General features: G+C 45.3%; 1 protein-coding gene across 1 annotated transcript in view; it reads left to right on the top strand.

Moving 5' to 3' along the window:
* Nucleotides 1-27,074, top strand: part of LOC122811251 (receptor expression-enhancing protein 1-like) — a gene marked incomplete in the record, with an annotated part of 933,039 nt that overhangs the window by 421,228 nt on the left and 484,737 nt on the right. Inside the window, 1 exon segment of the mRNA XM_044082970.1 lies at nucleotides 13,288-13,364. Coding sequence (XP_043938905.1) covers nucleotides 13,288-13,364 — 77 coding nt within the window.

The raw sequence follows: 27,074 nt of genomic DNA, 5'->3' as shown, positions 1-27,074 counted from the left end.
CATCAGGCTATGCCTGGGGTGCACACCTGGACAGCAGGTGCATACAGGGCCAATGGAGCCCGCAGCAAATCCATCTGCACATCAACCAAAAAGAGATGTTAGCTGTCCAGCACGCATTGACTGATTTCAGGCCCTTCTCTCCCCAGGGGCTCACCTGATCAAAACATACACAACCACTGTGCTGAGGTTTATCAACAAGCAGGAAGGGACTCTCATACCCTCTGTGCAGGGTGGCCATGACCCTTTGGCGCACAGCCTCTGCCATGCAACTCCACCTGTTAGCCCAATTCCTGCCAGGTTCTCTAAACTCTCTGGCAAACCACTTAAGCAGAAATCTTCTGGACCCCCACTAGTGACAGCTAGACAAAAAAACTTTCACCCTAATAACTCAGAAATGGGGACACCCCGAAGGTCGACCTCTGCCTTCCACACCAACCATCAGCTGAGCAAGTTCTGCATCAGGGAGCATCACGGTATGACTTGGAAAGTGGATGCCCTGTCTTTCCCTTGAGTCAGTCTATCGGTCTATGCCTTTCCTCCACTACCTCTAATCAGGGTACTGCTCTAAGTAAGGGAGTAAAAACCAAGGACAATTCTTATTGTTCCAGACTGGCCTCGCCAGCACTGGTACCCACTGCTGCGCAGCTTGTCCCCACTGCCACCATGGTATCTCAGTCCCCAGCTCTCCTCACCCAGAGGGAAGGAATTCATGCATTCCCCAATTGTAGACCCTTAATTTGGCAGTTTGGCTTATTCCCTAACCACTGATCAGTCTGCCAACCTCGGTAAACAGGTTCTAGGTGTTATACTGGAGGCCAGAAGCCCTAGAAAGTCTTATGCTGACAAATGGAAAAGGTTCTGCACCTGGATTCAGGTAAAGGGAGCTGATACGTCCCATTCCTCCCTCCCACTCATCCTGGATTACCTAGCTGACCTATATAGTGGTCTCTTTTTCCTCTATTAAAATTCATGCCTCTATCTCTGCTCATTTCCCCACTGAGCAACCCCTTTTCTCACACCCTCTGATCAAATAATTCCTAAGAGGGGCTAGCAACTTGAGGCCACCCAGAAAAGCACCTACCCCAGCTTGGGACCTTAACTTTGTGTGAGAATCTCACCCTGTCCCGCTTCGAACTAGCATGTTCAGCAGAGTTAAAATTTCTCTCCTGGAAGACTGCTTTTCTTCTGACCATCACTTCAGCCAGAAGGGGTTTCCGAGCTACAAGCACTCGTAGCTGTGGAGCCCTTCATGTTTCATGCTGACAGTTTTCCACAGGACTAACCCATCCTTCATGCCCAAAGTGGTGTCCAGTGTGGCTCTCAACCAATAAATTAATTTGCCCTGCTTTTTCCCTAACCCACAGAACAAGGTTGGGGGAAAGATCCTGCACTCTAGATATGCACAGATATACACAAACAGCTCAGATTTATCTAGACAAGACTAAATCATTCAAAGTCTGATCGATTGCTGGTTAGCTTTGCTGCTGGGGCAGAGAGCAAAGCCATCTCCATCCAATTTCCAAATGGATAGCACACTGCATCCATTTCTGTTACAAGTAACACGGAAAGTCTCCCCCTTATGGGGTTAGGACTCTCCACCAGAGCAGCCTCCACCTCTGCAGCTTTGATCAGAGGAGTACCCACCAGGGACATCCTGGAGGCTGCCACCTGGACATCTGTTCACACTTCCAAACATTACCACATGCTTCTCTTTTCCAAATCCAGGGCAGACTTTGCCACTGCAGTCTTGCAGGCATCCTAGCCAGCCCCTAGTTTTTTTGACTGCCTCCACCGTTTTCTTCAGCTTTAGGAATCAACTCAAATGTGATGACTGCAACAGTGAAACACGAGCATAGTACAGTTGTGTACACTTAACATAAATGTAGTTTAGTGTATTCACTGAAGTCCTGGTTTCCCTCCCTCCTCTCCCCTCTTCTCCCCCCCCCCTTACAAGGGACATTTTAGTATTTACTTTCTACTGGTGGGGTTCTTCACCATAACCTGGCTCTCACTTGGGGGCTCCTGACAGGGTAAGAAAAATTGATGCAGTGGGGTTTTCTGTCTTACTTTATACTACTGATGACCTGATGTCAGTCCTGAAGCGACAGCAACCCATGCAGAAATACTAAGCCTCTGGTATACGGGGCAGCCGAGGGCTACCCTGGCAGGAATAACCCAAATGTGATGACTGCAACCGTGAATACACTCTTAACACCTGCGTTTATGCAAGTGTACACAACAGTACTTTAATGTCCCTTCTTTGCAGATACTTTTCAAACCCTTTTTCCTCTTTTACTACCCCAGGCTTTTCTGGTGTGTCTGGATCTGAAGGATGCTTAACTTCATAACCCTATTCATTCTCTTTAGGAAGTTTTTACATTTCTCGGTCTCTTCTTTGCATTTTCAATTCTCTGTTTTGCCCTTAAGCCTCTCTACTATCCCAGGGGTATTCGCAAAACACCTAGCTCATGCCATTGCTTTCTGCAGACTCCAAGGCATTCATATTTTTCCTCATCTAGATCTGTTGCTTCAGGTGCCCTCTCACAGCCACCGGTTACAGGATCTGGATTTCACCATCTCTCCTTCAAAGTCTGTGGTTCACTGTCAACTTCTATAAGTCCATCCTGACTCCTTGTCAGGATCATGTGCATCTTGGATGCAGGATTCAGACAGGGCCAATATTGGCCTCTCTTCTACCTCTAAAAGCTTTGTCATTGACTGACTTTTAGACTCTCCATGGCCTTTCTCTTCAAATACTTCCTCTCTCGCCAGACTTCATATATGCAGAAGCTTCAGTAGTACCTAAAGTCACTTTGGTTGCTGCAATGCCACCCTCTGGATTTAACTGTACCTTGTCTTCAGGAATTTGAGTGGTGGATTCAACAGTTTTCTCTCGACACAGGCCTACCCTTTCAGCCTCCAGTCCTTTCTCAAAAACTGTTCACTGATGCCTCAGACTTGGGGTTGGGGACATCATTTGGTCACCTGAAAGTTCAAAATCTCTTGCCTCCCTTCCCCATCAGAAGTCAGACCATATCAGCATCAGGGAGATGTGAGGTCTGATTCTGGCCTTCCAAACATTTCACCCTTGTTTTCTACTGCCCCCTTGAAGGTGTACATAAACAGCTCTACAGTAATGTGGTATGTCAACAAGCAGGGAGGCACAAAATCTTGCCTCCTCTGCAGGATGGCTCTTATGGCTTGGGAGGTGGCTGTCTATTATTTAAGTATTCAGGCAGTATACATTCCTTCAGAGCACAATCTTGTATCAAACTCTGAGCAGGTCCAAAACAGATGGATGCTTCATAGAGATGTGGTTTTGTGCATTGTTCATTGGTGGGTTTATTCCTCAAGGTAGGTATTCTGCCTCCCATTTGAACAGACAGCTCCCCTTGTTCTGTTAGTGACATGACGTTTTACCTGGAAGACTGTTTTGTTGCTGGCTCTTAATTTTGCTCTGAGGGTTTGAGCTCCAAGCCCTTATGGCCATTACTCCTTTTTTGTTTTTTTTTCACAAGGACAGGATGTCCCTTCATGCTAATCCTTCTTTTTATTCCCCAGGTAGTGAATGAGTTGTCTTTGAATCGGTCGGTACAACTCCCTTACCTTTTCCCTTCTCCTAAGTCTGCTATTAAGAGGGTCTTGCATACCTTGGATTTACACAGCTTGGGTACTTCTGTTCTTTCGGCTTCTCCCTGTTAGGGGTTGCCACAGCAGAACTCCGGTCCGCTAATGATTGGTAGATTTTTATGGTGCTAGCTCGACGCCTGTTCTACACATCTTTCAAACGTTACTCAACCGCGAGGAGGACATGCAGACTCCACACAGAAGGCGCTCCAGCCGTGAATCGAATGGGAGAACCTCTTGCTGTGAGGCATAAATGCTACCGCTGCACCTATTTGGGTAAACCTAAAGCCATTCGCAAGTCTGTTAAGTTAGTTTTACTTTCATCCCAGGTCTTTTGGTTTGGCTGTTTCTAAGCAAACCATCTCCTTCAGGATATCCAAATTAATTTTTGTTATACTTTACATAGCAAATTTTTATCTACTTCTGTTAGATCTCATTTTGTTAGGGCTGTTGCCTCTTCTGGTGTTTTCTTTAAGAGATTGAACACAGATTCCATCCTTGAAGCTGCTACTTTTTCAGCGAATACCTTTTTCTAAGCATTATAAGTTGGATGTGTTTTCTAGAGCCAGAACAGGTTATGGTAGAACCATTTTATATGGGTTGGTTGAGGGCTGATGTTCATGTTTCACTGTTGCAGTCATTACATTTGGGTTATCTGCTTGCAGTAGCCCTCAGTCAGCCTGATTAACAGTCTTGGGTCCTACGTCGGTTGCTGTCTCTTCTTCCGTGACATCAGGTCATCAAGGGTAATTAGCAGATGTCATTACATCAGTCTTTCTTGCCGTGCGATGCCCAAAGCAGAAGCAGTTAGCAAGTGCCTGTTGGCAGACTCCTGAAATTTTCATTTTCGAGTTTCAGAACCGAAGTCTTCAACTAAAAGCCAAGTACCTTGTTGGGGGAACTTTTTTCTTGCTCTAATCTGATGTCAGTAAAAGAAGAAAATTGCATTTCTTGTGGAAAGCAAATGCTTCAAAGATTTTCATTTGTACTGTATTCCTTGCCTAGGCCCTGACCACGACGTACCTCGCTGTCGGTTTTGTGCCTTATTTAACCCACGAGCAATCAGTCTGTGTATTTGCGCTTCTAAATATTTTGGTGCTCTGTTCAATTTTCCTGATATGTCTTCGGTAAGCCATTCGACTACAGACATTCTGAAAAAACGCAAAGATAGACCGAGACAGGCTGCCCAGTTCACTGGTACTCAATGAGGCACTTTTGCAACCCTTGATACCCTCTACTTCAGATTCGCAGGCCTCTACTGAGACCCATTCAGAGTCTGGTATGCCGCAAGATGCTTCAACTGTGGAACCTGTGGATGTCTCTACCTTGGATGGGTCCGGAGCCGCTGTGCAGGCACCAGCTTCTGAGGGTGTATTCAGGCCTACTGACTTGCTTATTAAACACTCCATCTTCAAGGCCTAAAACTCTAACCATGCCTAGAAAACTGACGCCCAGACCGCTTGGTCAGGCCTCTTTGCCTAAAAAATGAATAAGAATGAAGATCTTATTTAATCGGAGGAAGCAAACCTTCCCCCTCTGAGACCTAGGACTGAGTTTGCTTATGATATTTCTGACCAGGATTCTGAAATTTGTTTCTGCTGATGACCAGGATTATTTACCCTTATCTACCTATGAGGATTCTGATGCTGAGGACTCTATTCCCTCTGCTCCCCCCACCCCCAGGAGGATTTCTCTTTTGGTGAAACCTTGCATACTCAGGGAGCATTTTCATTGGGAAAGTCAGGATTTCTCTGATTCTAAAGAGGCTTGATTTCTTACTCCTGCCCCAGCACAAGCCTTTAGCTCTACCTCCTGTACTGGACATTGTTGATCCCTTTTTGGAATCTAGCATGGACCCTGACTCTACCTCCTGCTTCCAGAAAACCTGATGGATATTACAGGGTTCCTGACTCTCAAGTTCATTTTCAAAAATCCTGCTGCGGATCCTGAAACAGTTTCACAGGGACCCAAGGGCATTACAGCCACTACTGCAAAAATGCCTATCCCCTCTGATAGAGACTCCAGGGTGCTGAATAGATGGAGTAAGAAGGTATACACTTTTGCAACATTGGCCATTAGGGCCTTCAACTGCCAGTTTCATATGTTAAAAGTATCAGCAGCATATTATTGGTTTGCTTAAACAGAAAATGATGATTCCTGACTGCTAAAAAAAATAAGGATTTACAGGATTTAATGCATTCTGCTAAACAAGTTGGTAAACCTACATTGCAATGTGGTTTTGATTCACTAGTGGTATCTTGCAGGGCTGTGGCAACTGGGTCTGTACTTAGAAGACGTGCTTGGTTTAAGGAGCAATCCTTGCCAGATCATGTCAAAGCAAAATTACTGGATGCTCCCTTAAATCAGGACCGCCTGTTTGGCAACAGGGCAGAAGGTCTTAAAAAGATGGAGGAAAAAGCTAAATCTATGCAGACTGTTAAAGATTTTTTTACAAATACAACCTCCAAGATTTAGTAGGCATTGGCCTTCTAAGAGTTTGTCCTTTCCTGCCTCTTCCAGACCTTCAGTCCAAACCCAGATCTGTCAAAGCACCCAGGCTTCAGTCCCAGGGGATGCACAGGACTAAGCAGTGAGGGGCCCTCCACTTCCAAATCTAGGAGTAATAAAACTCCCCCCTATGGTAAACTCTCCTGACTCCTTTTTGAATCTTCCAAGCACTTCTCAACTGACTGCCCCTTTGGGGGGAAAGAATGAACTTCAAGCTAAGAACTGGGGGCTCATTACCCAGGACAAATGGGTTTTAAGTAGTGTCCCAAGGATACAGATTTCACTTCCACACGTTACCACCTCCAAGCAGTCTGCCGGATCTACCTCCAAATCAGTGGGCAGAGGCCCAAAAGAAAGTACTCTCTATCTTAAGCATAGGGGCTATTCAGTTGGTACCAGAAGAAAAGGGACAATGTTTCTACTCGAGATTTTTCCTGGTACCCAGAAAAGACCTTTCATGACTTCCTATACTGGACCTGCCTACCCTAAATATCTTTTTGGTGATTCCAAAATTCAAGATGCTGACTTTTCATCAGTTGCTTCCTATGCTAAGCAAAGATGCCTTTTTGGCAACACTAAATTTAAAGGAAGCACTGCCCTTTGGCTTATCTACTGCACCCAGGGTATTCACAAAGTGCCTAGCTCCAGTCATTGCATTTTGCAGGCAAAGAAATATTCAAATATACCAATTCCTGGACGATTGTCTAATTCAGGCAGAAAACCAGGACATAGTTTTGAATCATCTGGCTTTAGTACAAAAGGTGCTAACTTGTTTGGGGTACACCATAAACGAAAAGAAATCACACCTGGTACCCTGTCAACAAATTATATTCCTGGGAGCAAACTTGAATACAACTTCCCAGATGGCTTTCCTCACACTATAGAAACAACTTCACTTTACAACCTACTTCAAGTGGCCACAAAATCCCTGCTATCTGCAAGGCAAATACTACAAGCCTTGGGGTTCATGGCCTCCTGCATTCTTCTAATTCCATATGCAAGACTGCATATGAGGAAACTGTGTAATGGTATCTCAAAAGCCTATGGTGTCAACATTCACAGGATTTAGAAGCAATGATTCTTATCATTCCATGTCTACACCTAGAGTCCCTTTGGTGGGCAGAGGCCTGCCATCAAAACAAAGGACTACCATTCACACTAACCCCTGCCGCCCAAATCCTAACAGACACATCAGACTATGCCTGGCGGGTGCACCTGGCAGGGAAGTGCATTCAGGGCAAATGGAACCCAATTTAAATGCACCTTCACATCAATCATGAAGTGTTAGCTGTACAGAATGCACTGACAGCCTTCAACGACCACATTCTTCCAGGACAAGTAATGGTAAAGACTGACAACACCACTGTTATGTGGTACATAAACAAGCAGGGGGCTACTCATTCTTGCCCCCTCTGCAGACTACCTATGGCATTCTGGAACACAGCCTTGAGCTACCAAGTGCATCTACAAGCTCAATTCCTGCCAGGAAAACTAAATACACTGGCAGACCGACTAAGCAGAAACCTCATGTATCCACATGAGTGGAAACTGGAACCAAGGATTTTCAACATGTTGACAAGCAAATGGGGGAGCCCAGATAATAGACCTGTTTGCCTGCCCCCAGAACTATCAATTGGGAATTTTTTGCGCAAGGACTCCGCACAGACAAGCTTGGAAGGTGGATGCTCTGTCCTTCAGCTGGAAAAACCTAACCGTTCATGTCTATCCTCCTCTGCTCTCCAAATTACTAAAAATCAAACTTGACAAACCAAGGATGATTTTGATTGCACCAGCCTGGCCACGCCAACACTGGTACCCGCTCCTGCGCAGTGTCACTGTTGTACCCATGGCACCTGCCTCAGACTCCTACCCTGCTGTCTCTGCAGGAAAACCAGATTCCACACATGGCTTCAAACAAAACCAGATTCCACACCCTCCGTTTCAAACACTGAACCTAGCAGCCTGCCTAATTACCTAAGCTCTCCTTTACCATCCCTTAGTTAAACCAATGATGGATGTCGTTTTAGAGGCAAGTGGGCCTAGTTCTAGAAAATCTTATGCTGAAAAATGGAAGAGAGTTTTTGCTTGGAACCAATCTCAAGGGAGCAGCACAGCAGTGCTCAATTTACTTCAGATTTTACAATACTTAACTGAGATGCTTCACAAGGGCCTGTCTTTTTCCTCAAAAATTCACGCCTCAGCCATTTCAGCTCATTATAACACAGAACCTCCCCTCTTCTCTCATCCACTGCTCAAGCAGTTCCTCAGAGGGGCCAAAATTTTAAGACCACCCAGGAGAGCTCCAACTCCAGACTGGGACCTTAACTTTGTATTGTAGAAACTCACCCTTCCTCCTTTCAAACCAGCTGCTACTGCAGATTTAAAATGCCTTTCTTGGAAAACTGGTTCCCTTTTAGCCATCACTTCAGCAAGAAGGGCATCTGAATTACAGGCCCTTATGGCAGTGGAGCCTTTCATCATCTTTCATGCGGACAGGGTCTCCCTCAGGACCAATCCCTCTTTCATGCCGAAGGTGGTATCCAGTGTGGCCTTTAATCAATCCATTAATTTGCCAACCTTCTTTCCTAATCCACAGAACAAAGGGGAACAGATACTGCACTCCTTGGATGTGCACAGGCAACTTAGATTCTACTTGGACAGGACTAAACCTCAAAGGAAATCTGAACTGCTGGTGGCAATTGCTGCAGGGACAGAGGGGAAGGCTATTTCAAAGCAAAACCTTTTCAAATGGATAGGCCATTGCATTAATTTCTGCTACAAGCACCATGGAAAACCTATCCCACAGGGGATCAGACCCCACTCAACCAGGGCTGCATCTACCTCTACAGCCTTTCTTAGAGGCGTACCTACCAGGGGCATTCTAGAAGCTGCTACCTCGAGTTCTGTACATATTTTCACGAAGCATTACCATTTACAGTTTTCTTTAAATCCAGAGCTGGCTTTGCCATTGCAGTTTTGCAGGGCCTTATAGCTGGTCCTAAAGCTGTCTAAATTCCTCCTTCCATCCTTAGCTTTGGGAATCACCCAAATGTAATGACTGCAACAGTGAAACACGAAGAACATAGTACAGTTGTGTACACTTACCATAAATGTAGATTTGAGTGTGTTCACTTTTGCAGTCCTAGTTACTCTCCCTCCAGCCCCCTGACTTTTTTGGCTATACCTCTTCTCTCCTTTTCAGTGCTTAAAAGCTTTTTGGTGTGTGTGCTTTGTTTGCAGTATAACCTTGTATATTTATAGATTTAATTGCTTCCCATTAGGGGACACCTGACATCTGGGGCAAGAAACTGATGTAATGACGTCTGCTGCATGTCTTAAACCCCTGACGACCTGACGTCATGGAAGAAGAGACATCAACTGACGTAGGGCCCACGACTTTGCAGTAGCCCTCAGTCGGCCTGATTAACAAACCCAAATGTAATGACTGTAACCGTGAGCAACATCTACATTTATGGTAAGTGTAGACAGTGTTTTCTCAGCCTTCCACCTCCCATTCTGTTAAGCTCTCTTGCTCTCCCTACCATTAAGAATACTGCAGTGGTGATGTAGAAGGATATAGTACAGTTTACTATTACAATTCCAAAGACATGCATTTGGAGCATTTCTCCCCGGGCCTCCGCTGATAACAGTATCTGTGGAACCTAGTCGGACATTCCCGGTCAACAAATGTTAAATATATATTAAATAAAAAATAAAATAAAAGTTTATGTAAAATCCTATCATAATAGTAGAGGTCCTTCTATTCACTTTTGCAGTATTTGCTTGCTCCTTGGACTGTTTTTTTTTTTTTTTTTTGTTCTAGTTTTTGTCTGCATTCTGGACATTGAGTTTAGCGGTGGGGCTGCGTCCATACTGTATGCCCAGAGAGTTCTCCAATGCAGTTGCTATTGCAGTCTTCATCCTGCCTTCAGTCAGTACCTTGGCAGCGTATGACTTTATCCACTTGATCTCTGTGAGACTCCTGACAAATCATCCGGAAGCTGTTGTCCTTCTCTCTGGCGACTTCAACGGTCTCCCTAAACAGAATATTAGGTACTTTCTCTGTTTGTCAACTGCCCCACCATGGAGAGCAGAACACTGGACGTAATGTATGTGAATGTTAAAGATGCATATAGTTGCACCGCCATCCCACCGCTTGGGAGATCAGACTAACACGTTCTTTAATAGTTTTGATGACATACACCGGACAAACATACAGTTTGGTCCCCACATGCAAAGGGAAGATGCCCTCCTGGATAACAAAATGCATATATTGTCTGCCCCCCTCCCCCCCTCCAGTCTCTACTGTTCAACACTGGGGAAGGAAGGTGCACAATCACATCCAGACCACATGGAGCAGACAAACACCCACACTTCTACCTCGGCTGGCAAAGCAGAGGCTAGCAGTTTGACTTTAATCAGAGAACTGGGTAATCTGAGAACTAAGAAGCAGTGAGGCCTGATGGCATTAGCCTACAGGTGCTGAAAAACCTGCACTTTGCGGTTTGGAGGGGTGCTACTCAGAATCTTCAACTTAAGGGTTAGTATCCATAGGGTAATCGTATTGTGGAAAACATCCTGCCTGATTCTGGTGCCAAAAAAGACACACACCTAGGGGATACTTCAGATTTACAGGCCTGTGGAAGTCACGTCGCACTGCATGGAAAGTCCCCAAGACGCTGGTCCTGGAATTTCTTCTGACTAGATAGTCGGAACTAGACCTCCTTCAGCTCACATACCAGGAGAAGATAGGGGTCAAAGATGCCATTATCCACCTTATGCTTAAAGCATACAGTCACCTGGGCAAACTGAGAGGATCCTCAGAATAATGTTTTTTGATTTCTCAAGTCCCATTAATGCTATCTAACCAGATAGGCTGAGGAGTATGTTGTCAGCAATGAATGTGGATGCTCCCTTAGTTTCATGGATTATCTTGACTGAGAGGCCCCAATATGTGCAACTGCAGGGCTGCATGTCTGACGGTGCTGTGTAACACTGCAGCCCCACAGGAGACAGTTTCATCACCTTTCCTTTTCAGTCCGTGTACCACAGAATTCAGCTGTAACGGAGTGCTGTCGCCTGTAAACATTCTCTTATGGTTTGCTCATAGTAGGAAGCAACTGCTATTGAGACGAGTTAAAATACAGGAAGGGTGGTGGAAAGCTTTGAGCTGGTGTGAGATTAATCTGTTACAGCTGAACATCAGTAAAATGAAAGGAGCTGGTAGATCCAGGTCATCCAGCCATGATTCCTTGGGGGGGGTTGAAGTGGAGATTGTTCAGGACTACATGTATTTGGGGGAGCACCTGTTCAGTAAGTTGTACTGGTCCAAAAACTCACAGGTGGTATATTAAAATGGTCAGAATAGGCTGCACTTAAGACTCTCTCTACCTTTGGTGTCTACAACACTGCTGCTGTTCTATGAGACTAGTGACCAGCGCCATCTTTTTTTTTTTTTTTTTTTTTTTGCAGTAAAGTGCTGTGGTAGTAATATAAAGGTTGAGGCAACAGACTCATTAAATTTGTAAGGAAGGCTAGCTCAGTAGTTGTAGAATTGGACACCCTCAAAGCTGTGGCTGAGAGAATGTTAGGGTGGCTAAAGTCCTTCGTGGAAAGTATTGACCACCCACTCAACAAGGTGGTGGTTGGACAGAGAAGTTCCTTTAGCAGGAGACTGACTAGCATAAAGTGCTCCATTGAATGTCACAGGAAATCCTTCCTGACCACAGCCATCAGACTCTAACTCATCCTACCATCTTGGCACCATCCCCACTTACGGAGACCACACAGTACAATGTTACTCTTACACATGTATTTTTGTTTAGTTTTTCCCCGCCCTTTCTCATCTTTTTTTTTAGTGCAGTATTAATCATCAGTGCTATTATGCTTTGTGCAATATGCTATACTTTCAAGTATTGTAATGTGCAATACCCCATATCCTAGTACGAGTGGTAATTAACACAAAAGGCTCCCCGTTTCATGTTACTATTGTATGTGGTATCAAACTCATTTAGTACGTTGGCTATGGTCAGCAGTGTACCTATGTCAGGCATTGCTGGTATATGTGGAGTAACATAAGTGAGTGTACTGTCTGCCATATCTAATTATGTAACGTATGTGTTTTATCTCCGTTTGTGTCTGGGCAGTTGTAACACAGCAATTTCCTACTGGATCAATAAAGTATTTGATTCTGATGTCTGGTGAGGCCTGTTAAATTTTTCCTTATTGTAAAGAATTAGAATATATTCATTTGACTTGTAAGTTAACTTGGTTAACCTTCAAACTAAACTTGCATCAAACTTGAATGATTGAGGATGTTGTGTCTTTCGGCTTGTTCCGGTTAGGGGTCTCCACAGCGGAACTCTGGTCCGCTAATGTTTGGTAGAGGATTTTTACGTACAGAGTTACCAGCCCTGACGCGCAACCTTCAACGAAGGCATGCCCATTCACGTATGCCTCCACACAGAAGACGCTCTAGCTGAGAATTGAACAGGACGACGTCTTGCTGTGAGGTGACAACGCTGTAAACCTGTTTAATGCTGCCCAGATACCCATAGTAATAAGGTAGAGTGGATTGTCAAAATAACATTGGACGGAAGTCTGATAAGTGAGGCAAGAAGAACAGATGGGCAAAGTTAGTCGTCATGTAGGGACAAAAATTAGAGATCAGACTAAATTGTACTCTTGCAGCCAAGGGTATAGTGAGCAGATTTAATGCTTGGTGCAGGATTCTTCAGCATTGAAAACCAGGGCTGGGATTCATAGATGGTGGCCATGTGAAGGGTGTATGGATGTAAAGACAGTGTCTTCTAATGGTATGCAACTGCACAGCTCGTCTGTGAATCCTAGAAAAGGTATTTGAAACCTTGCTTCCTCCACGTTTTTGGGGATCACTGAAAGTAAACTAACACACGGAGTTTGTCCTTGTTCAGGAAATGGTTAAAGAAAATAAATTAATATGTTTCATTAATAAAGGTTATGTAGATGTATTTTGTGTACATATCAGTAAATTAATACAATGAATACCGTTACAGCAAAATATTCTGTTCCTCCTTTCATCAGAAGTAAAGTATTTTTGAACCCTGTAAAGTTAATGGAATTTGTTTCCATGTTTTGGGAATGATGGGCATTACATTTTTTTTTTATTTGCAGGTGCGCTGGATGATGTATTGGATAGTTTATGCCCTCTTTATCACTGCGGAGACTCTAACCGATATCTTTATTTCATGGTAAGCTGCTTATGAGTCTTGCTCTGCTTTTGGGTTCTCATTTGGTTGTTATAGAAATGTTACTGCTGTGCTTTTTTTCTTTTGGTATTGCTGACTCTCCTGCAGTGATATGATTGGTTAATTAGTAACCCTTTTTTTCATCACATCATCTTAAATTCCCTTGCACACGTGTCTACACATGTTTGATGGTCCCTTTTACCAAGCCTGGCTTAGAGCTTGGCAGGATGGAAGGAAGCTTACTGTTTCATACTGTGTCCACATATTGTGACCATGGTGTACATTTTTGTCTAACTTTACTCAACACTTCAGCATGAATATAGCAGCCTTTTAATGGAGCCATTTTTACACATTTCATTACTTCAACTTTAACTTTCTCTGTGGTTCCTTGTCTAGGAGTGGTGCGTCACAGCAGTGGCGTGTTTTAGCATGTGTTCTGACTGCTGCAAGTATAGGCTGATGAAAGCACTTCATCTCATCAGGATTTGCTGTTTATAGATTTTGGTAGACTTGCGTAAACATTAAGGTTTCTCATTTGTGGTTCAGCTGTTATTTACTGTTACTTTTCAAAGGACTGATAATAAGTTTGCAGGAATTACATTGTCAGTGTTAATTTTTACCTCATCTTTATCTTGTGTCTGTTTTACGGTCATGTACAGATGTCAAATGACACCTTGTCAGAGTAAGCAGAGAACTTTAGATTCAACTTGCAACTACTGGATTAATTAAGGGAGGTCAGTGGTTGATTCTCTCTTCATGAACTCAAGGTCTTGAGTCCCATTAGCTCATTTGGTCATTAACTGCAATATCTAAAGTAAGATAAGACCACCCAGGTACCTGTGCTTAGTGACATTACTTGTGTGCTATGCTACACTTGCAAATGAGATGATGGTTGCATTCATTCCTTAAGAACTGTATTTGCATGTTTGCTTTAAAGATCATATCTGTTTTTGTAGTTTAAAAAAATTTCACTTTGAAACACATTTGTGCTTGTGAAGATAGAGGAAGGCTGCCAGCCTAGCCAGGTAGAATTTTGGAGATAATTCTGTCATCTGTAAATATTAATGCAAACCCACAGGCTTGTCTTAAATGGTAAAAATAGTGTTGCATGTGGAACTGGAAAAAAATGTAACAGTGCGCACTTCTGACCAAGTATGTTGTGACCCTTTGATGCAAAAATGACTCGGGCCAGTCTAGATGAAGGAATTTTTGCTTTTTTAATGCCAGAGTTAATGGACAGGATTTGCATGCATGAATGTCCTTTATTGCTCTGGTTTCTGCCCAGAGGTGAAGAATGTAAATGTAGTTTGTTGGCCTGGGTTGCCCATGGAAGTGTTATTGTTTTAATGTGAACCGGGAATGTGATTTTAAAAACAGAGAATCGGGAGCATTAAGCATTTTTGTCTTGACCATCCCAACTCATCAGCACTCTGCCTTTACTCTATATGTAAGTTTATCTTAGACTTGTGTTTTCTCTTGGAAATAGCTAGAAACTAGAAAGATTAGACTGTTCTGTGATATCAGAACTGTACTACTGAATTTTAAGTATTTCTATGTGGTCTGTGAACTCTTGTCTAGCACTGTGTAGTAAAAAGTATTGCCTTGTGGTTTTTATTTATTATTTTAAAACCTTTCAACTGTGGCTGTTTTGTGTAGAGATAATTTAAGCTCCAGAGTACATTGCATGTATGTAGTGATCCTGTACCAAGTCACTCTTTTATAAGCCGTGACTGTTTAGTCACACTTACCAATTGGATAATAATATTGCACAGTAATTGGACACCCTTTTTAAGGGCCTTTGAGTAGCTGATAAATAGTAGTGGGTGGTGGCAACTGGTACTACTGTATAATCTGGAAAAAGGGGGCACAGCTAGAGAAACTGTGCCAGCCTTTCCCAGGAGTGTCTGTCTGGTTATATAAACTCTTCTCAGTGTGTCAACTACTTGGGCAGGGACACGAAGCACTGGTTGGACAGAGAGAGGAGTGCTGGAGGTTTTAGCTTGCCCACTAGTCTGAGATCTGGACCCTGTAGCTGTGCCAATGGGGAGTTATTTGGGACCTGGAGAGCAAGGGAGCTACCAGCCCCGGACTGACACTCATCTCTGTGTGCTCTTAAGGGAAATTGATATTAGAAAAACAGGTACTTGCGTATTATCGCAACCAAATTGGGGACTAGGCATAACTCCTGATATCGCTAAACAAGGGATGTTCTTCATCTCACATTGCTGCAGTCCTGACACTTGGGTAGTCCGCTGTCCCAGTCGGCCCGAATACCAAAGTATAAGGCTGACGTCGGTCAAGGCGCATTAGTCTGACGTCAGGACGTCAGGGTACAAATGCGCATGACCGACATCATTTCCTCAGTCTTTTTTGCCACATGGTCCGATGCAGAAGCAGTTTTGCAAGTGCAGGTTGGCGTTCTGAGATTTTCCGAAGTCGGAGTTTCAGACCGAATCCAAGTTGGCTAAGTACCCCGTTGGGGAATATTTTGGTTTTTTCTTGCCTCGGTATTTTACCGGATGTCAGAAAAAGTGAATAACTGTATTTCTTGTGGGAAACAGATACCTCATAGGGATTACCATACCTTGTGTATACCTTGCTTAGGGCCTGAGCACGACGTTGTTGGCTGTCGCTCTTGTGCTAGATTTAACAAACGCACTATAAAGAGAAGATTAGATTGTGCCAGGTTAGTGTTTGGGAAGCGGTGTAATTATAAAATGCCGTCGGATGCTCCGCCCGCTTCGTCCAAAAAGCGCAAGGACAAAACACCAAAGCCTAGGCTGGAAGAACCGTCCGTACCGGACGCCGGTTCTTTAGAGGGCTCAGTGGAGCCAGAGGTTCAGCCAGAAATTTCTTTGGAATCACAGGGAGAGACTTTATTACTGCAAGATGTGTCCTCTCAGGAGGTAGGCCAGGCGGAAGGGGCTTCTCAGGTAGCTGTTCTTCCTTCCCTTCCTAAGGTGGTTAGGCCCTCCCCTGCTGTTTCCAAGGCTTCTCCCAGGGGCAGGCCAGGTTTTGTTTCAGGTGTTACTCCTAGTTCTTCAGGGTCTGTACCTAAGAACCATATGCTCAAGATGGCAGAAGATTTGATTACTATGATTAGAGGTTCTATGCCCCCTCCTGATAAGAGGCCTAGGGTGGAACCTGAGCTTGGGAGTTTTGAGCAGTGTTCGGATGCTTCTGAGTCTTGACTGAAGACTTGCAGGAGTATTCCTTACTCTGATTCTGATGTGGATGATTCTACTCCTTCTGCTTCTCCTCCTGAGGATTTTTCATTTTCAGAGACTCTTCATTCCATGAGGGAGCATTTTAAATGGGAAGGTCAGGATTTCTCTGATTCCAGGAAAAGGCTTAGGGAATTTTTGTTTCTACCCCAGCATAGGCGTTTAGCTATACCTCCTGTTCTAGATGTGGTGGAGGATGTTTTGCAGAGGCTTCTCTGAACCCTGATTCTTTGCCTCCTGCTCCAGTTAAACCGGATAGATATTATAGGGTGCCTGAAGCTCATAAGTATCTTTTAAGAGTCCTAGGGCAGACCCAGAAACTGTTTCAGGGGCCTAAAGGTGTTAAGGCTTCTGTTGTTAAAAATCCTGTTCCTCCAGATAAAGAGGCAAGGGCTTTGGATAGATGGGGAAAGAAAGTGTATACTTCTTCCACTTTGGCCATGAGAGCTTTGAATTGCCAGTTTCACATGTTGAAATACCAAAATTATCTCCTTTCACAATTAAAGTCTAAGGTAGATGCTTTGGCGGAAGGTATTGAGTGTAAAGAATTGCAGGATTTAGTTCATGTTTCTGAACAGGTGGGTAAGCATTCTTTGCAATGTGGTTTTGATGCTGTGCAGGCCTCTTCGAGGGTGGCTGCCACTGGTTCGGTTCTTCGCAGGCACGCTTGGCTGAGGGATCAGAATTTAGCTGAGCATGTGAAGACAAGGATTTTAGATGCTCCTTTACAATCTGATGTGTTTGGTTCGCCTGTGGAAGCATTTCTAAAGAAAATGGAAGACAAGGCTAAGTCTATGCAGACTGTTAAAGATTTTTTGCAGGTTCAGCCTCTGAAGTTTAGTAGAAATTGGCCTACCAAGGGGTGGACATATCCTGCTTATGATTCCCAGTCTAGGGGTAGGTCTAGACGTGGTAGGGGCAGAGCTCAAGGTTCTTTTAGGCCTAGAACAGGGAGTTCACCTGCTCAGTCTTCTGGTGAGGGCAGGGGTCAGTCCTTTCGTAAACAGACCCAATGACCTGCCTTTTCTGCTGCCAGAATCTTCTCGTTTGGCAGCACCTTTGGGAGGAAGGTTGGCACTTTTCAAAGAAAACTGGAGTTTAATTACCCAAGACAGATGGGTATTGGATATCATTCATCACGGTTACAGGTTTTATTTCCATACCTTGCCTCCTTTCAAAGGCATGCCAGACATTCCTCCTCAGCAAAGGAAAGAGGCTCACAAGCAAATTTCTCTGTTACTCCAAATAGGGGCCATTCAGCCGGTTCCTGTGCCAGAAAGGGGCCTAGGATTTTATTCTCGCCTGTTCCTAGTACCAAAAAAGGGGAACACGTGGAGACCAATTTTGGACTTGTCTATCCTCAACACTTATCTGGACATTCCCAAGTTCAAAATGTTGACGTTACAACAGCTTTTACCTCTGCTGGGCAAAGATCACTGGATGGTAACTTTGGATCTCAAGGAAGCTTACCTTCATGTTCCTATCATGCTAATTTGCAGGAAGTATCTGCGTTTTCGAGCTGGAAATTCTCATTATCAGTTCTCTGCATTGCCCTTTGGCTTATCTACTGCGCCCAGAGTATTTACAAAAGTTCTGGCTCCAGTAATAGCTTTCTTCAGGCTAAAAGGAATACAAATCTATCCTTATTTGGACGACTGCCTGATTCTAGCTCAAGAAAGGGACGTGCTTCTTCAGCATTTGGAATATGTGATAGCAGTGCTAAGATGCCTAGGGTATTCTGTGAACGAAATAAAGTCCAGTCTAGTACCCTCTCAAGACATGTGCTTTCTGGGTGTGAGACTGAATACAGCATCCCAGATGGCCTTTTTAACTCCGGACAAACAAAAGAATCTTTCTCTTCACTTCCATCAACTATCTCATCAGTCCGGGCTGACTGCAAGGACAGTCCTTCAAGCCTTAGGGTTCATGGCATCTTGTATTCTGGTGCTTCCCAATGCCAAACTGCATATGAGGAAGCTACAATGGTATCTCAAAAATGTATGGACACAGCACTGCCAAGAGTTGGACACTGTCATTCAAATAATACCTTGCATTCAAAAGGAATTTTTGTGGTGGGCTCAGGAATGTCACCTAAACAAGGGACTCTCTGTGACCCGGCCAGAGGCGAGTCAGATTCTAACGACAGATGCCTCAGACACAGCTTGGGGAGCTCATCTGAATGGAAAGTGGATACAAGACAAGTGGCCTGCCAGACTGCAGCATCTACATATCAACATGAAGGAGATGTTAGCAGTCCAGTTTGCTTTACTGGCTTTCAAGGATTTACTTCTTCCAGGGCAGGTGTTGATTCTAACAGACAACACAACTGTCATGTGATACATCAACAAACAAGGGGGAACACATTCTTATCCTCTATGCAGGCAAGCAATGATTTTGTGGGAGACTGCGTTAAGCTTGCAACTGAATCTTCAAGCAAGGTTTCTGCCAGGAGCACAGAACTCCTTAGCAGATGTGTTAAGCAGGCAAATCATGGATCCCCACAGTGGAAACTGGATCTTCATGTATTTCAGAAATTGACAGTGTCATGGGAACTCCAGACATAGATCTGTTCGCTTCTCCACTAAACCACCAGCTGCCAAAGTTTTGCACGAAAAGGTTTCATCACACAGCCTGGAAAGTGGATGCTCTTTCTTTCAGTTGGAAAAATCTTCATGTGTATGCCTTTCCTCCTCTGCCTCTCCTCCCAAAGGTACTCCTAAAGGTCAGACAAGACAAGCCAAGGATGATTTTAATAGCTCCAGATTGGCCTCGGCAGCACTGGTACCCATTACTGAGGAGTCTGGTAAGGAAGCCTCCATGGCCCTTACCCTTGATTCCACACCTATTGTCTCAGAAGGACGGGCATCTACTCAATGTCAAGCTTCACTCTCTTCATCTAACAGCCTGGCATATTCTGTTTTGAACCATAGCAGGTCTCAGCTTCCTCAACAAGTTTTAAATGTGATTATGGAAGCCAGACTACCTAGTACAAGGAAAGTGTATGCAGGAAAATGGAAGAGATTTTTATTTTGGAGTGCAGCAAAGGATTTAGATGTTTCTGAGCCAAATTTGAGTGTGGCTCTTAAATATCTTACTGAGTTATTGGACAAAGGTTTGTCTTTCTCTTCCATTAAGATTCATGCTGCAGCAATTTCAGCTCACTATGATTGTGACCCACCATTGTTTTCTCATCCTTTGTTCAAGCAATTTCTTAGAGGGGCAAAGAATATAAGACCCCCACGTAGAGCTCCTACTCCTGCTTGGGACCTCAATTTTGTGTTGGAGAAATTCACTCTACAACCTTTTGAGCCTGCAGCTTCTGCTGAATTGAAATATTTGTCATGGAAGACTGCTTTTTTGTTAGCCATTACCTCTGCAAGAAGGGTGTCTGAATTGCAGGCCCTTATGGCAGTTGAGCCTTTCCTGATTTTTCATAAGGATAGGGTATCTTTGCGTACTAATCCTTCCTTTATGCCTAAAGTGGTTTCTAGTGTGGCTTTAAACCAAACTATTCATTTGCCTACCTTTTATGCAAGTCCCCAAAATAAGGGGGAAAAGATTTTGCACACTTTAGATGTACACAGGCAATTACGTTATTATTTAAGCAGGACTAAGGATTTTAGGCAGTCTCAGCAGTTGTTTGTTTCATTTGCTTTGAGTTCTCAGGGTAAGCCTGTGTCAAAACAAACTATTTCTAAGTGGATTGGGTTTTGCATTTCTTTCTGTTACTCCCATCATGGCAAAGAGATTCCAGCTGGGATTAGGCCTCATTCCACTAGGGCTACTGCCACTTCAACAGCATTTCTAAGGGGGGTGGCAACTAAGGGTATTTTGGAGGCGGCTACTTGGAGTTCAGTGCATACTTTCTCTAAGCATTACCACCTTCCTCTCTACTCTAAATCTAGGGCTGGTTTTGCCACTGCTATTTTACAGGGCATGTTATCAGCTCCTTCTTTGTGATTTGCCATCCTCCCTTACCTCTGCTTTGGGATTCTACCCAAGTGTCAGGACTGCAGCAGTGTGAGATGAAGAACATAGTACAGTTTTGTACCTACCATAAATGTAGATGTTCGAAGATCCACATTGCTGCAGTCCAATTTACCCTCCCTCCTTCCCCTCTGTGTTTAGGGGGGGTTGTGTGGGTGGACTTGTACCTTTCTCACTTTGTATATATTGTACATATATTTGGTACAGGGGTGTTTGGTGTTGTTGTTGTTGTTGTTTTTTTTTTTGGTTTGGCCTTATTCTTTTAGGGTCTTCTGACATCTGGGGCAAGAAAAGACTGAGGAAATGACGTCGGTCATGCGCATTTGTACCCTGACGTCCTGACGTCAGACTAATGCGCCTTGACCGACGTCAGCCTTATACTTTGGTATTCGGGCCGACTGGGACAGCAGACTACCCAAGTGTCAGGACTGCAGCAATGTGGATCTTCGAACATCTACATTTATGGTAGGTACAAAACTGTACTTTTTGTGCAGTGAAAAGGGGTGTGTGGACTGCAAATCAGTAATGCTTCACCTGGTCTGTGACGGAGGAACAGGAATTTGGATCTAATTTGTCTACCCAGGTCCATCTTTTACCACAGCACCTCCATACAAAATGAAATGAACAGGACAGATAACAAGCAGCACTTTTATATTACCAAGTATAGATTCTTTCACAGTCAAATATAGTTAGGATAGAGTTTAGTCTTACTGTGACTATTCCTGTGTAAAAGCCAATTAACCCCAATACACAAGTCATTGCAATGCATATTACAACACGGGGATTCTCCCCTTTCTTTTTCCGAAGCCTCTTGGGTAGGATCGCAGTACTGTGAATCCCCTCCCCCCAAAAAAACAAAACAAAACGCATGACAGCATGGAAGGTTCAGCCCTACATGAAGTCACATCAACATGCAACCTTTAAAAATGCAGATATAAACAAAAATGAAAAGGCAGACTGCCCGCTATTACTGGCAAGCTGGAACAGTGTGTCTTAACCAACTGTTAGCCTCAGTTACGGCAGTAAAGGGCTCGATCCAGAAGGCGGAATTGGGCAAATGTTAAGTTGTCTGTCTTGCCCCCATTCTTGCTGGATGGGTTCGGAGCCGACCTCGGCTCCGACTCGGCCACTCTAAAAGCTCGAGAGTTGGTTCCACCGGCTCGAGGCTCCCCTTATATCCCACAATGCTAGGCGTGAGTTACCTCAGATCTCGTTTGCCGCTACAGCGATCGAGGTGTGTTTTCTACCGGCTCCAGGTTAGTGAAAGTTAGACTAGTTTAAATTCTTTAGACTTAAGCTAGCTTAGTGTATTTTTCTTTCCCCTTAGTGTAGTGGATATGTTCCCTTCTACCTTTTATCCAGCCCCCTTTTTTTCTAAAGAACTTACAGTTCTTTCCCTAAGGCCTTCGGGCCCTTCCTTCCCTATCCTTAGGGTGTGTATGTGCTTGATTAGGGAGTTTTAACTTAACTTACCTTTAGTTCAAATAATTTCCTTTGAACCCCTATCAGTGTAATCTGTGTGTGTGTGTTTTCTGTGTGTGATTACACTTCGGTTCCTTGAGTATGTCCAAGGATACAAAGGTCTCAGGCTTCAAGAAGTGTGACTCGTGCTGTCAGAAAATGTCTGACAGACGGTCACACTTCTTGTGTGTATTGCCTGGGACCTTTACACCTGCAGGACTCTTGTGCTGTATGCCATGGCTTCAGCCCTAGAGTCCTGCAGGAGAGAAAATAAACTCATTTTGAGGGGTTTAATTAAGCCTGAAGGTTCCCTTTCTGTGTCATCGGGGAAACCTTCTAAGGCTTCCAAGACCTCGGCTCCAGCTTCAGAGTCGAGGCCTAAGGCTCAAGCCTGCTGCTTCATCGGCTCGGCTGGAGCCGATGAGTCTTTGACTGCAGTATCTGTGGTTTCCTCGGCCGGAGCCGAGGCATTAGAGATTCCTGAGTCGGCTCCGATCAGACCATCTGAGCCGACATCTAGAAAGAGATCGAGGTCACCGTCCCTTGGCTCCGTTCATTCGGCTCCAGCGTCTCCTCTGCTGTCTGAACGGAGCCACAGATCTCACTCCTCCAGGTCATCGAGGCTCTCAGATCACGACCTCCAGAAGGGTAGCGAGTAGACTTTTGAAGTCCGAGGCACTGGCCCAAATGCTCCAGAGTCCGACTCATCAGTCGATGCCTCAACTTGTTCCAATAAATATTCCTCCTCCGACTCCTTTGAGCTCGGGCGCGTCTCGGGACCGAGACTGTGGTAGCGTCGGAGCCGATACAATTGTCTTCGGCTCCGTCGTCGGCTCAGATTTCTTCTTTTGAAGAATCTCAGTGCCGGGCTTCCCTCGTCGGCTCCGAGGGGGTGAGTGGCATCGGACCCTTGTCCGACCCCTCTCCCTCGGTGCTTGGCGCTGGTGAGTTCGGCTCAGACATCGGCCTCGGAGCCATCTCTGTCGGTGCCGAGGGAGGTTCTCAGCTTCTCGGAGCGGGGACCTCTGGCTCTGCCGGACAGGGGTGCGTTCGAGGTCATGCGGAGTGTGTTGGAACCTTGTTCGACTCCACAGTCTGCTCCGTCCGCCCCTCCCTCTTCGGTGCCTTTGGTTATGTCGACTCACTCCCTCATCCCAGACCACAGAGAGCCAGCTCCTCAAGAATCCCCTGTGGGGATCTCATCCTCTTCCGAGGCCTCCCCTGAATTGGCAGGGGAGGCCCCTAGGAAGAGAAAGTGTAAGAGGAAGCACATAGACTCACCTGAGTCTGTCACCTCTGACACAGATTTAGAGGATTCCGAGGGTTCCCCACGTTCCCCTTCTGAAGATGTCTGTTTCGCAGACCTTCTAGAGATCCTGAAACAGAGGGGAAATTGGCCAGCCCTTAACCCTTCGAAGGATGAATCTGTGTATCTTGAGGCGTTTGGCTCTCGCCCTTCCACCTCCTGGGTGTCCCCCTCCCTTTGATCCCCTCATGCAGGTGGTTGCAAAGAAGGCCTGGACGGCTCCTGATTCAGTGGACCCTACCCCCAGGAGACCTTCCAAATTTATAACAGCACCAACTGACCAGCAATTTCTCACAAAAGGTGTTTCTGTGGATGCTTTGGTGGTAGCTGCTGCCACCAAGAAGGAACTAGCTGATCCTTCAGTGCCTGTTCATCCCTAACAAAGAATCTAGGTCTATGGACAGGTGCGGAAGCGGATGTTCTCGTCAGCGACCTTTGCTATCGTCGCTGAACTACCTATGCCATTTTACTCGTCTTCAAAGAGACTTGATCAAAGAAGCGAGTGACATGTTGAAGGATCCTACGGCTGCAGGTTTTCAAGACAAGATGAACACTCAGCTGGCTACCCTGAACTCCATAGCTAACTCCTCCATGCGCCTCCTCTCTTATGCGGCTGATGGAGTGAGCAGGGCCGCAGGGACAGGTGTGGCCTTACGCAGGCATGCCTGGATGCGGCTATGCAACTTTGTGGACCCCTTTAAAACGTCATTCACTAATTCCCCGTTTGATGGATTATCTCTTTTTGGCCCTCAAGTGAAAGAAACCTTGACTAGGTGCGAGACAGATGGCAAGACTCTTTCTGCCGTCGGAGTCTGTTTTTCTACTCCTTCTAGGCCTTACCCCAAAGGCCAGAAAAGTGGGAAAATGTGGTTCCGCAAACAATCTCAAGGAACTTCGCCTGACGCACAGAGTCGGTTCCCCGCCAGAGGCAGAGGGGGGAACAACAATGGTAGACGTCGCCCTAGTGGCAGGGGGGGTCCGCAGAACCAGGGCAATCAAGAAGCCTTCTCTGATAAGCCCTTTCAGCATCCCTGAGGTGTTGCCAGACTGCCCACCTTCGGAGGCAGTCGGGGGAAGATTGTCACTACCCAGAAGCCTGGCTATCCCTGACTCAAGACAAATGGGTACAGTCCATCATTTCCGAAGGCTATTCCATTCCCTTTGTTCGCATTCCAAACCAATCAAAAAAATCCCTTCCAGGTGTTCCACCCACTCAAAGGGATCTTGCAGCTTTGGAAATTTCAAAGCTGCTTGCAAAAAGAGCAATTCAGCCAGTTCCAGCAGACCAGCAAGGATCCGGAATCTACTCCAGGTTCTTTTTAGTTCCAAAGAAAACAGGGGACTGGAGACCAATTTTGGATCTCAGTATCTTGAACAAGTCAGTCAAGAAAACAAGATTTCGGATGGTCACGCTGCAGTCCATCCTTCCCCTATTGGGAAAGGGAAACTGGATGTGCTCTATAGACCTTCAGGATGCGTACTATCACATAAAAATGAACAGACGCTCCAGAAGATTCCTCCGCTTCAGGCTGGGGAACCAGTCATTTTCAATTCAGGGCCCTGCCCTTTGGTCTCACCACTGCCCCCCGGGTGTTGGCAGTGGTAGCTTCTCACCTGAGACGTCAAGGATTCCAGGTGTTTCCATATTTGGACGACTGGCTCCTCACAGCTCCCACCAAGCATCTTCTGTTGGCCAGGGACTACACCTTTCGCATTTGTCAAAATTTAGGCATTTCAATAAATTGCGAAAAGTCTGTTTTGTCGCCTTGTCGTACTATTACCTTCATAGGCGCAAATCTAGACAGTCAACATGTCTGCGAGACTAACAGATCAGAGAATAACAGACATACACAAACTGGTCTCGCTCCTCTTCAGCAGCAACAGAATCAAAGCCAGGTTAGTTCTGAAAGTGTTGGGGATTATGGCGGCTGCCATACCTCTGCTTCCATTAGCCAGATTCCACATGAGAATCCTTCAATGGATGCTCTTCACGCAATGGTCATACCAGCAACTTCCGATGTCCCACACCATCATGATTACGCAAACATGCAGAAATCATCTTCTGTGGTGGATGTCTTCCCTCACCTCTTATTGGGAACCCCTTTTGTCCCTTCCCCTCCGGTTGCTACTCTGACAGCGGACGCCTCCCTGAGGGGGTGGGGGGGGCATTATCAGGGCAGAACTGTCCAGGGCACATGGCAACCAGACGAATGCCACTTGCACATAAATGTTCTAGAGATGAGAGCAGTGCTTTTAGCGTTGCAAGCCCTTCAAGACTCTCTTCCCTTGGGAACGATAGCAATCCAGACGGACAATATGTCTGTAGTGTGGTATATCAACAAACAAGGCGGAACCAGGTCCTACCCCCTGTGTCGAGAAGCACTCAGACTGTGGCAATGGGCGATTTCTTCTCAGCGGTTTCTGATAGCAACGCACATCCCCGGGAAGTCCAATCAAATCGCGGACAAGTTGAGCAGAGCTATCCTCATGCCTCACGAGTGGTCTCTGAAAGACTCTGTTTTGAGAGAAATTTTTCTCAAGTGGGGTCAGCCTTGCTGCGACCTTTTTGCTACTCCCCAAAATAGCAAGTGCAGAGATTATTTCACCCTATTCCCTTTACCAGGCCAGCCCAGCAGAGACGCTCTAGTCCAGGTTTGGCCCCGGGGACTTCTGTATGCATTTCCTCCCTTCCCACTAATCTCAAGTGATACAGAAAGATGTTCTTCATCTCACATTGCTGCAGTCCTTACTTATGGGTAGTCCGCTGTCCTCGGTCGGCCCGAATACCAAAGTATTAGGCTGACGTCGGTCATGGGCGCACAGCCCTGACATCAGAGCGTCAGGGTATAAAAGCGCATGACCGACGTCATATCCTCAGTCTTTTTTGCCGCATGGTCCGATGGCAGAAGCAGCGTTGCAAGTGCCGTTCGGCTTTCTGAAATTTTTCGTTTTCGGAGTTTCAGACCGATACCAAGTTGGGCTAAGTACCCGTTAGAACATTTTGTTTTTCTTGCCTCAGTTATTTACCGGATGTCAGAAAAAGTGAATAATTGCATTTCTTGTGGGAAGCAGATACCGCATAGGGATTACCACTCGCTTTGTATTCCTTGCTTGGGACCGGAGCACGACTTAGTTGGGTGTCGGTTTTGTGCTAGGTTTAATAAGCGCACTATTAAGAGAAGGCTAGGTTGCGCTAGGTTAGTCTTTGGCAAGCGGTGTAATTATAATATGCCGTCGGATCCTCCGGCCGCTTCTGAAGAGCGTAAAGACAAATCTGTAAAGCCTAGGCAGGATGATTTGTCCGTTTTGGACGCCGGTCCTTTAGAGACTACAGTGGAACAGGTGGATCCGGCTGAAGTTTCTGTTGAGTCTCAGGGGGAAACCTTGATTTTACAGGATGTGGCCTCACAGGAGTCAGGTCAGGCTGAAGGGGCCTCTCAAGTTTCTATTCTCCCTTCTATGCCTAAGGGGGTTAGGCCTTCTGCTACTGTTTCTAGGGCTCCTTCTAAGGGCAGGTCTGTTTTGCCGCCTTCTGGTGTTAGTTCTGGTTCTTCAGGGTCTGTGCCTAAGAAGCATATGCTTAAAATGGCAGAAGATTTGATTACTTTAATTATAGGTTTCATGCCCCCTCCTGAGAAGAGGCCCAGGGTAGAGCCAGAGTTGGGAAGTTTGGAGCAGGCCTCAGATGATTCTGAGTCTTCTACTGAAGACATTCAAGATTTTCCTCCTTATTCG

This window comes from Protopterus annectens, chromosome 9.part0 (genome assembly GCF_019279795.1).
Source record: "Protopterus annectens isolate FY-2018-M chromosome 9.part0, PAN1.0, whole genome shotgun sequence".
Classification (NCBI taxonomy): domain Eukaryota; kingdom Metazoa; phylum Chordata; order Ceratodontiformes; family Protopteridae; genus Protopterus; species Protopterus annectens.
This window is presented reverse-complemented; position numbering and strand designations above follow the sequence as displayed.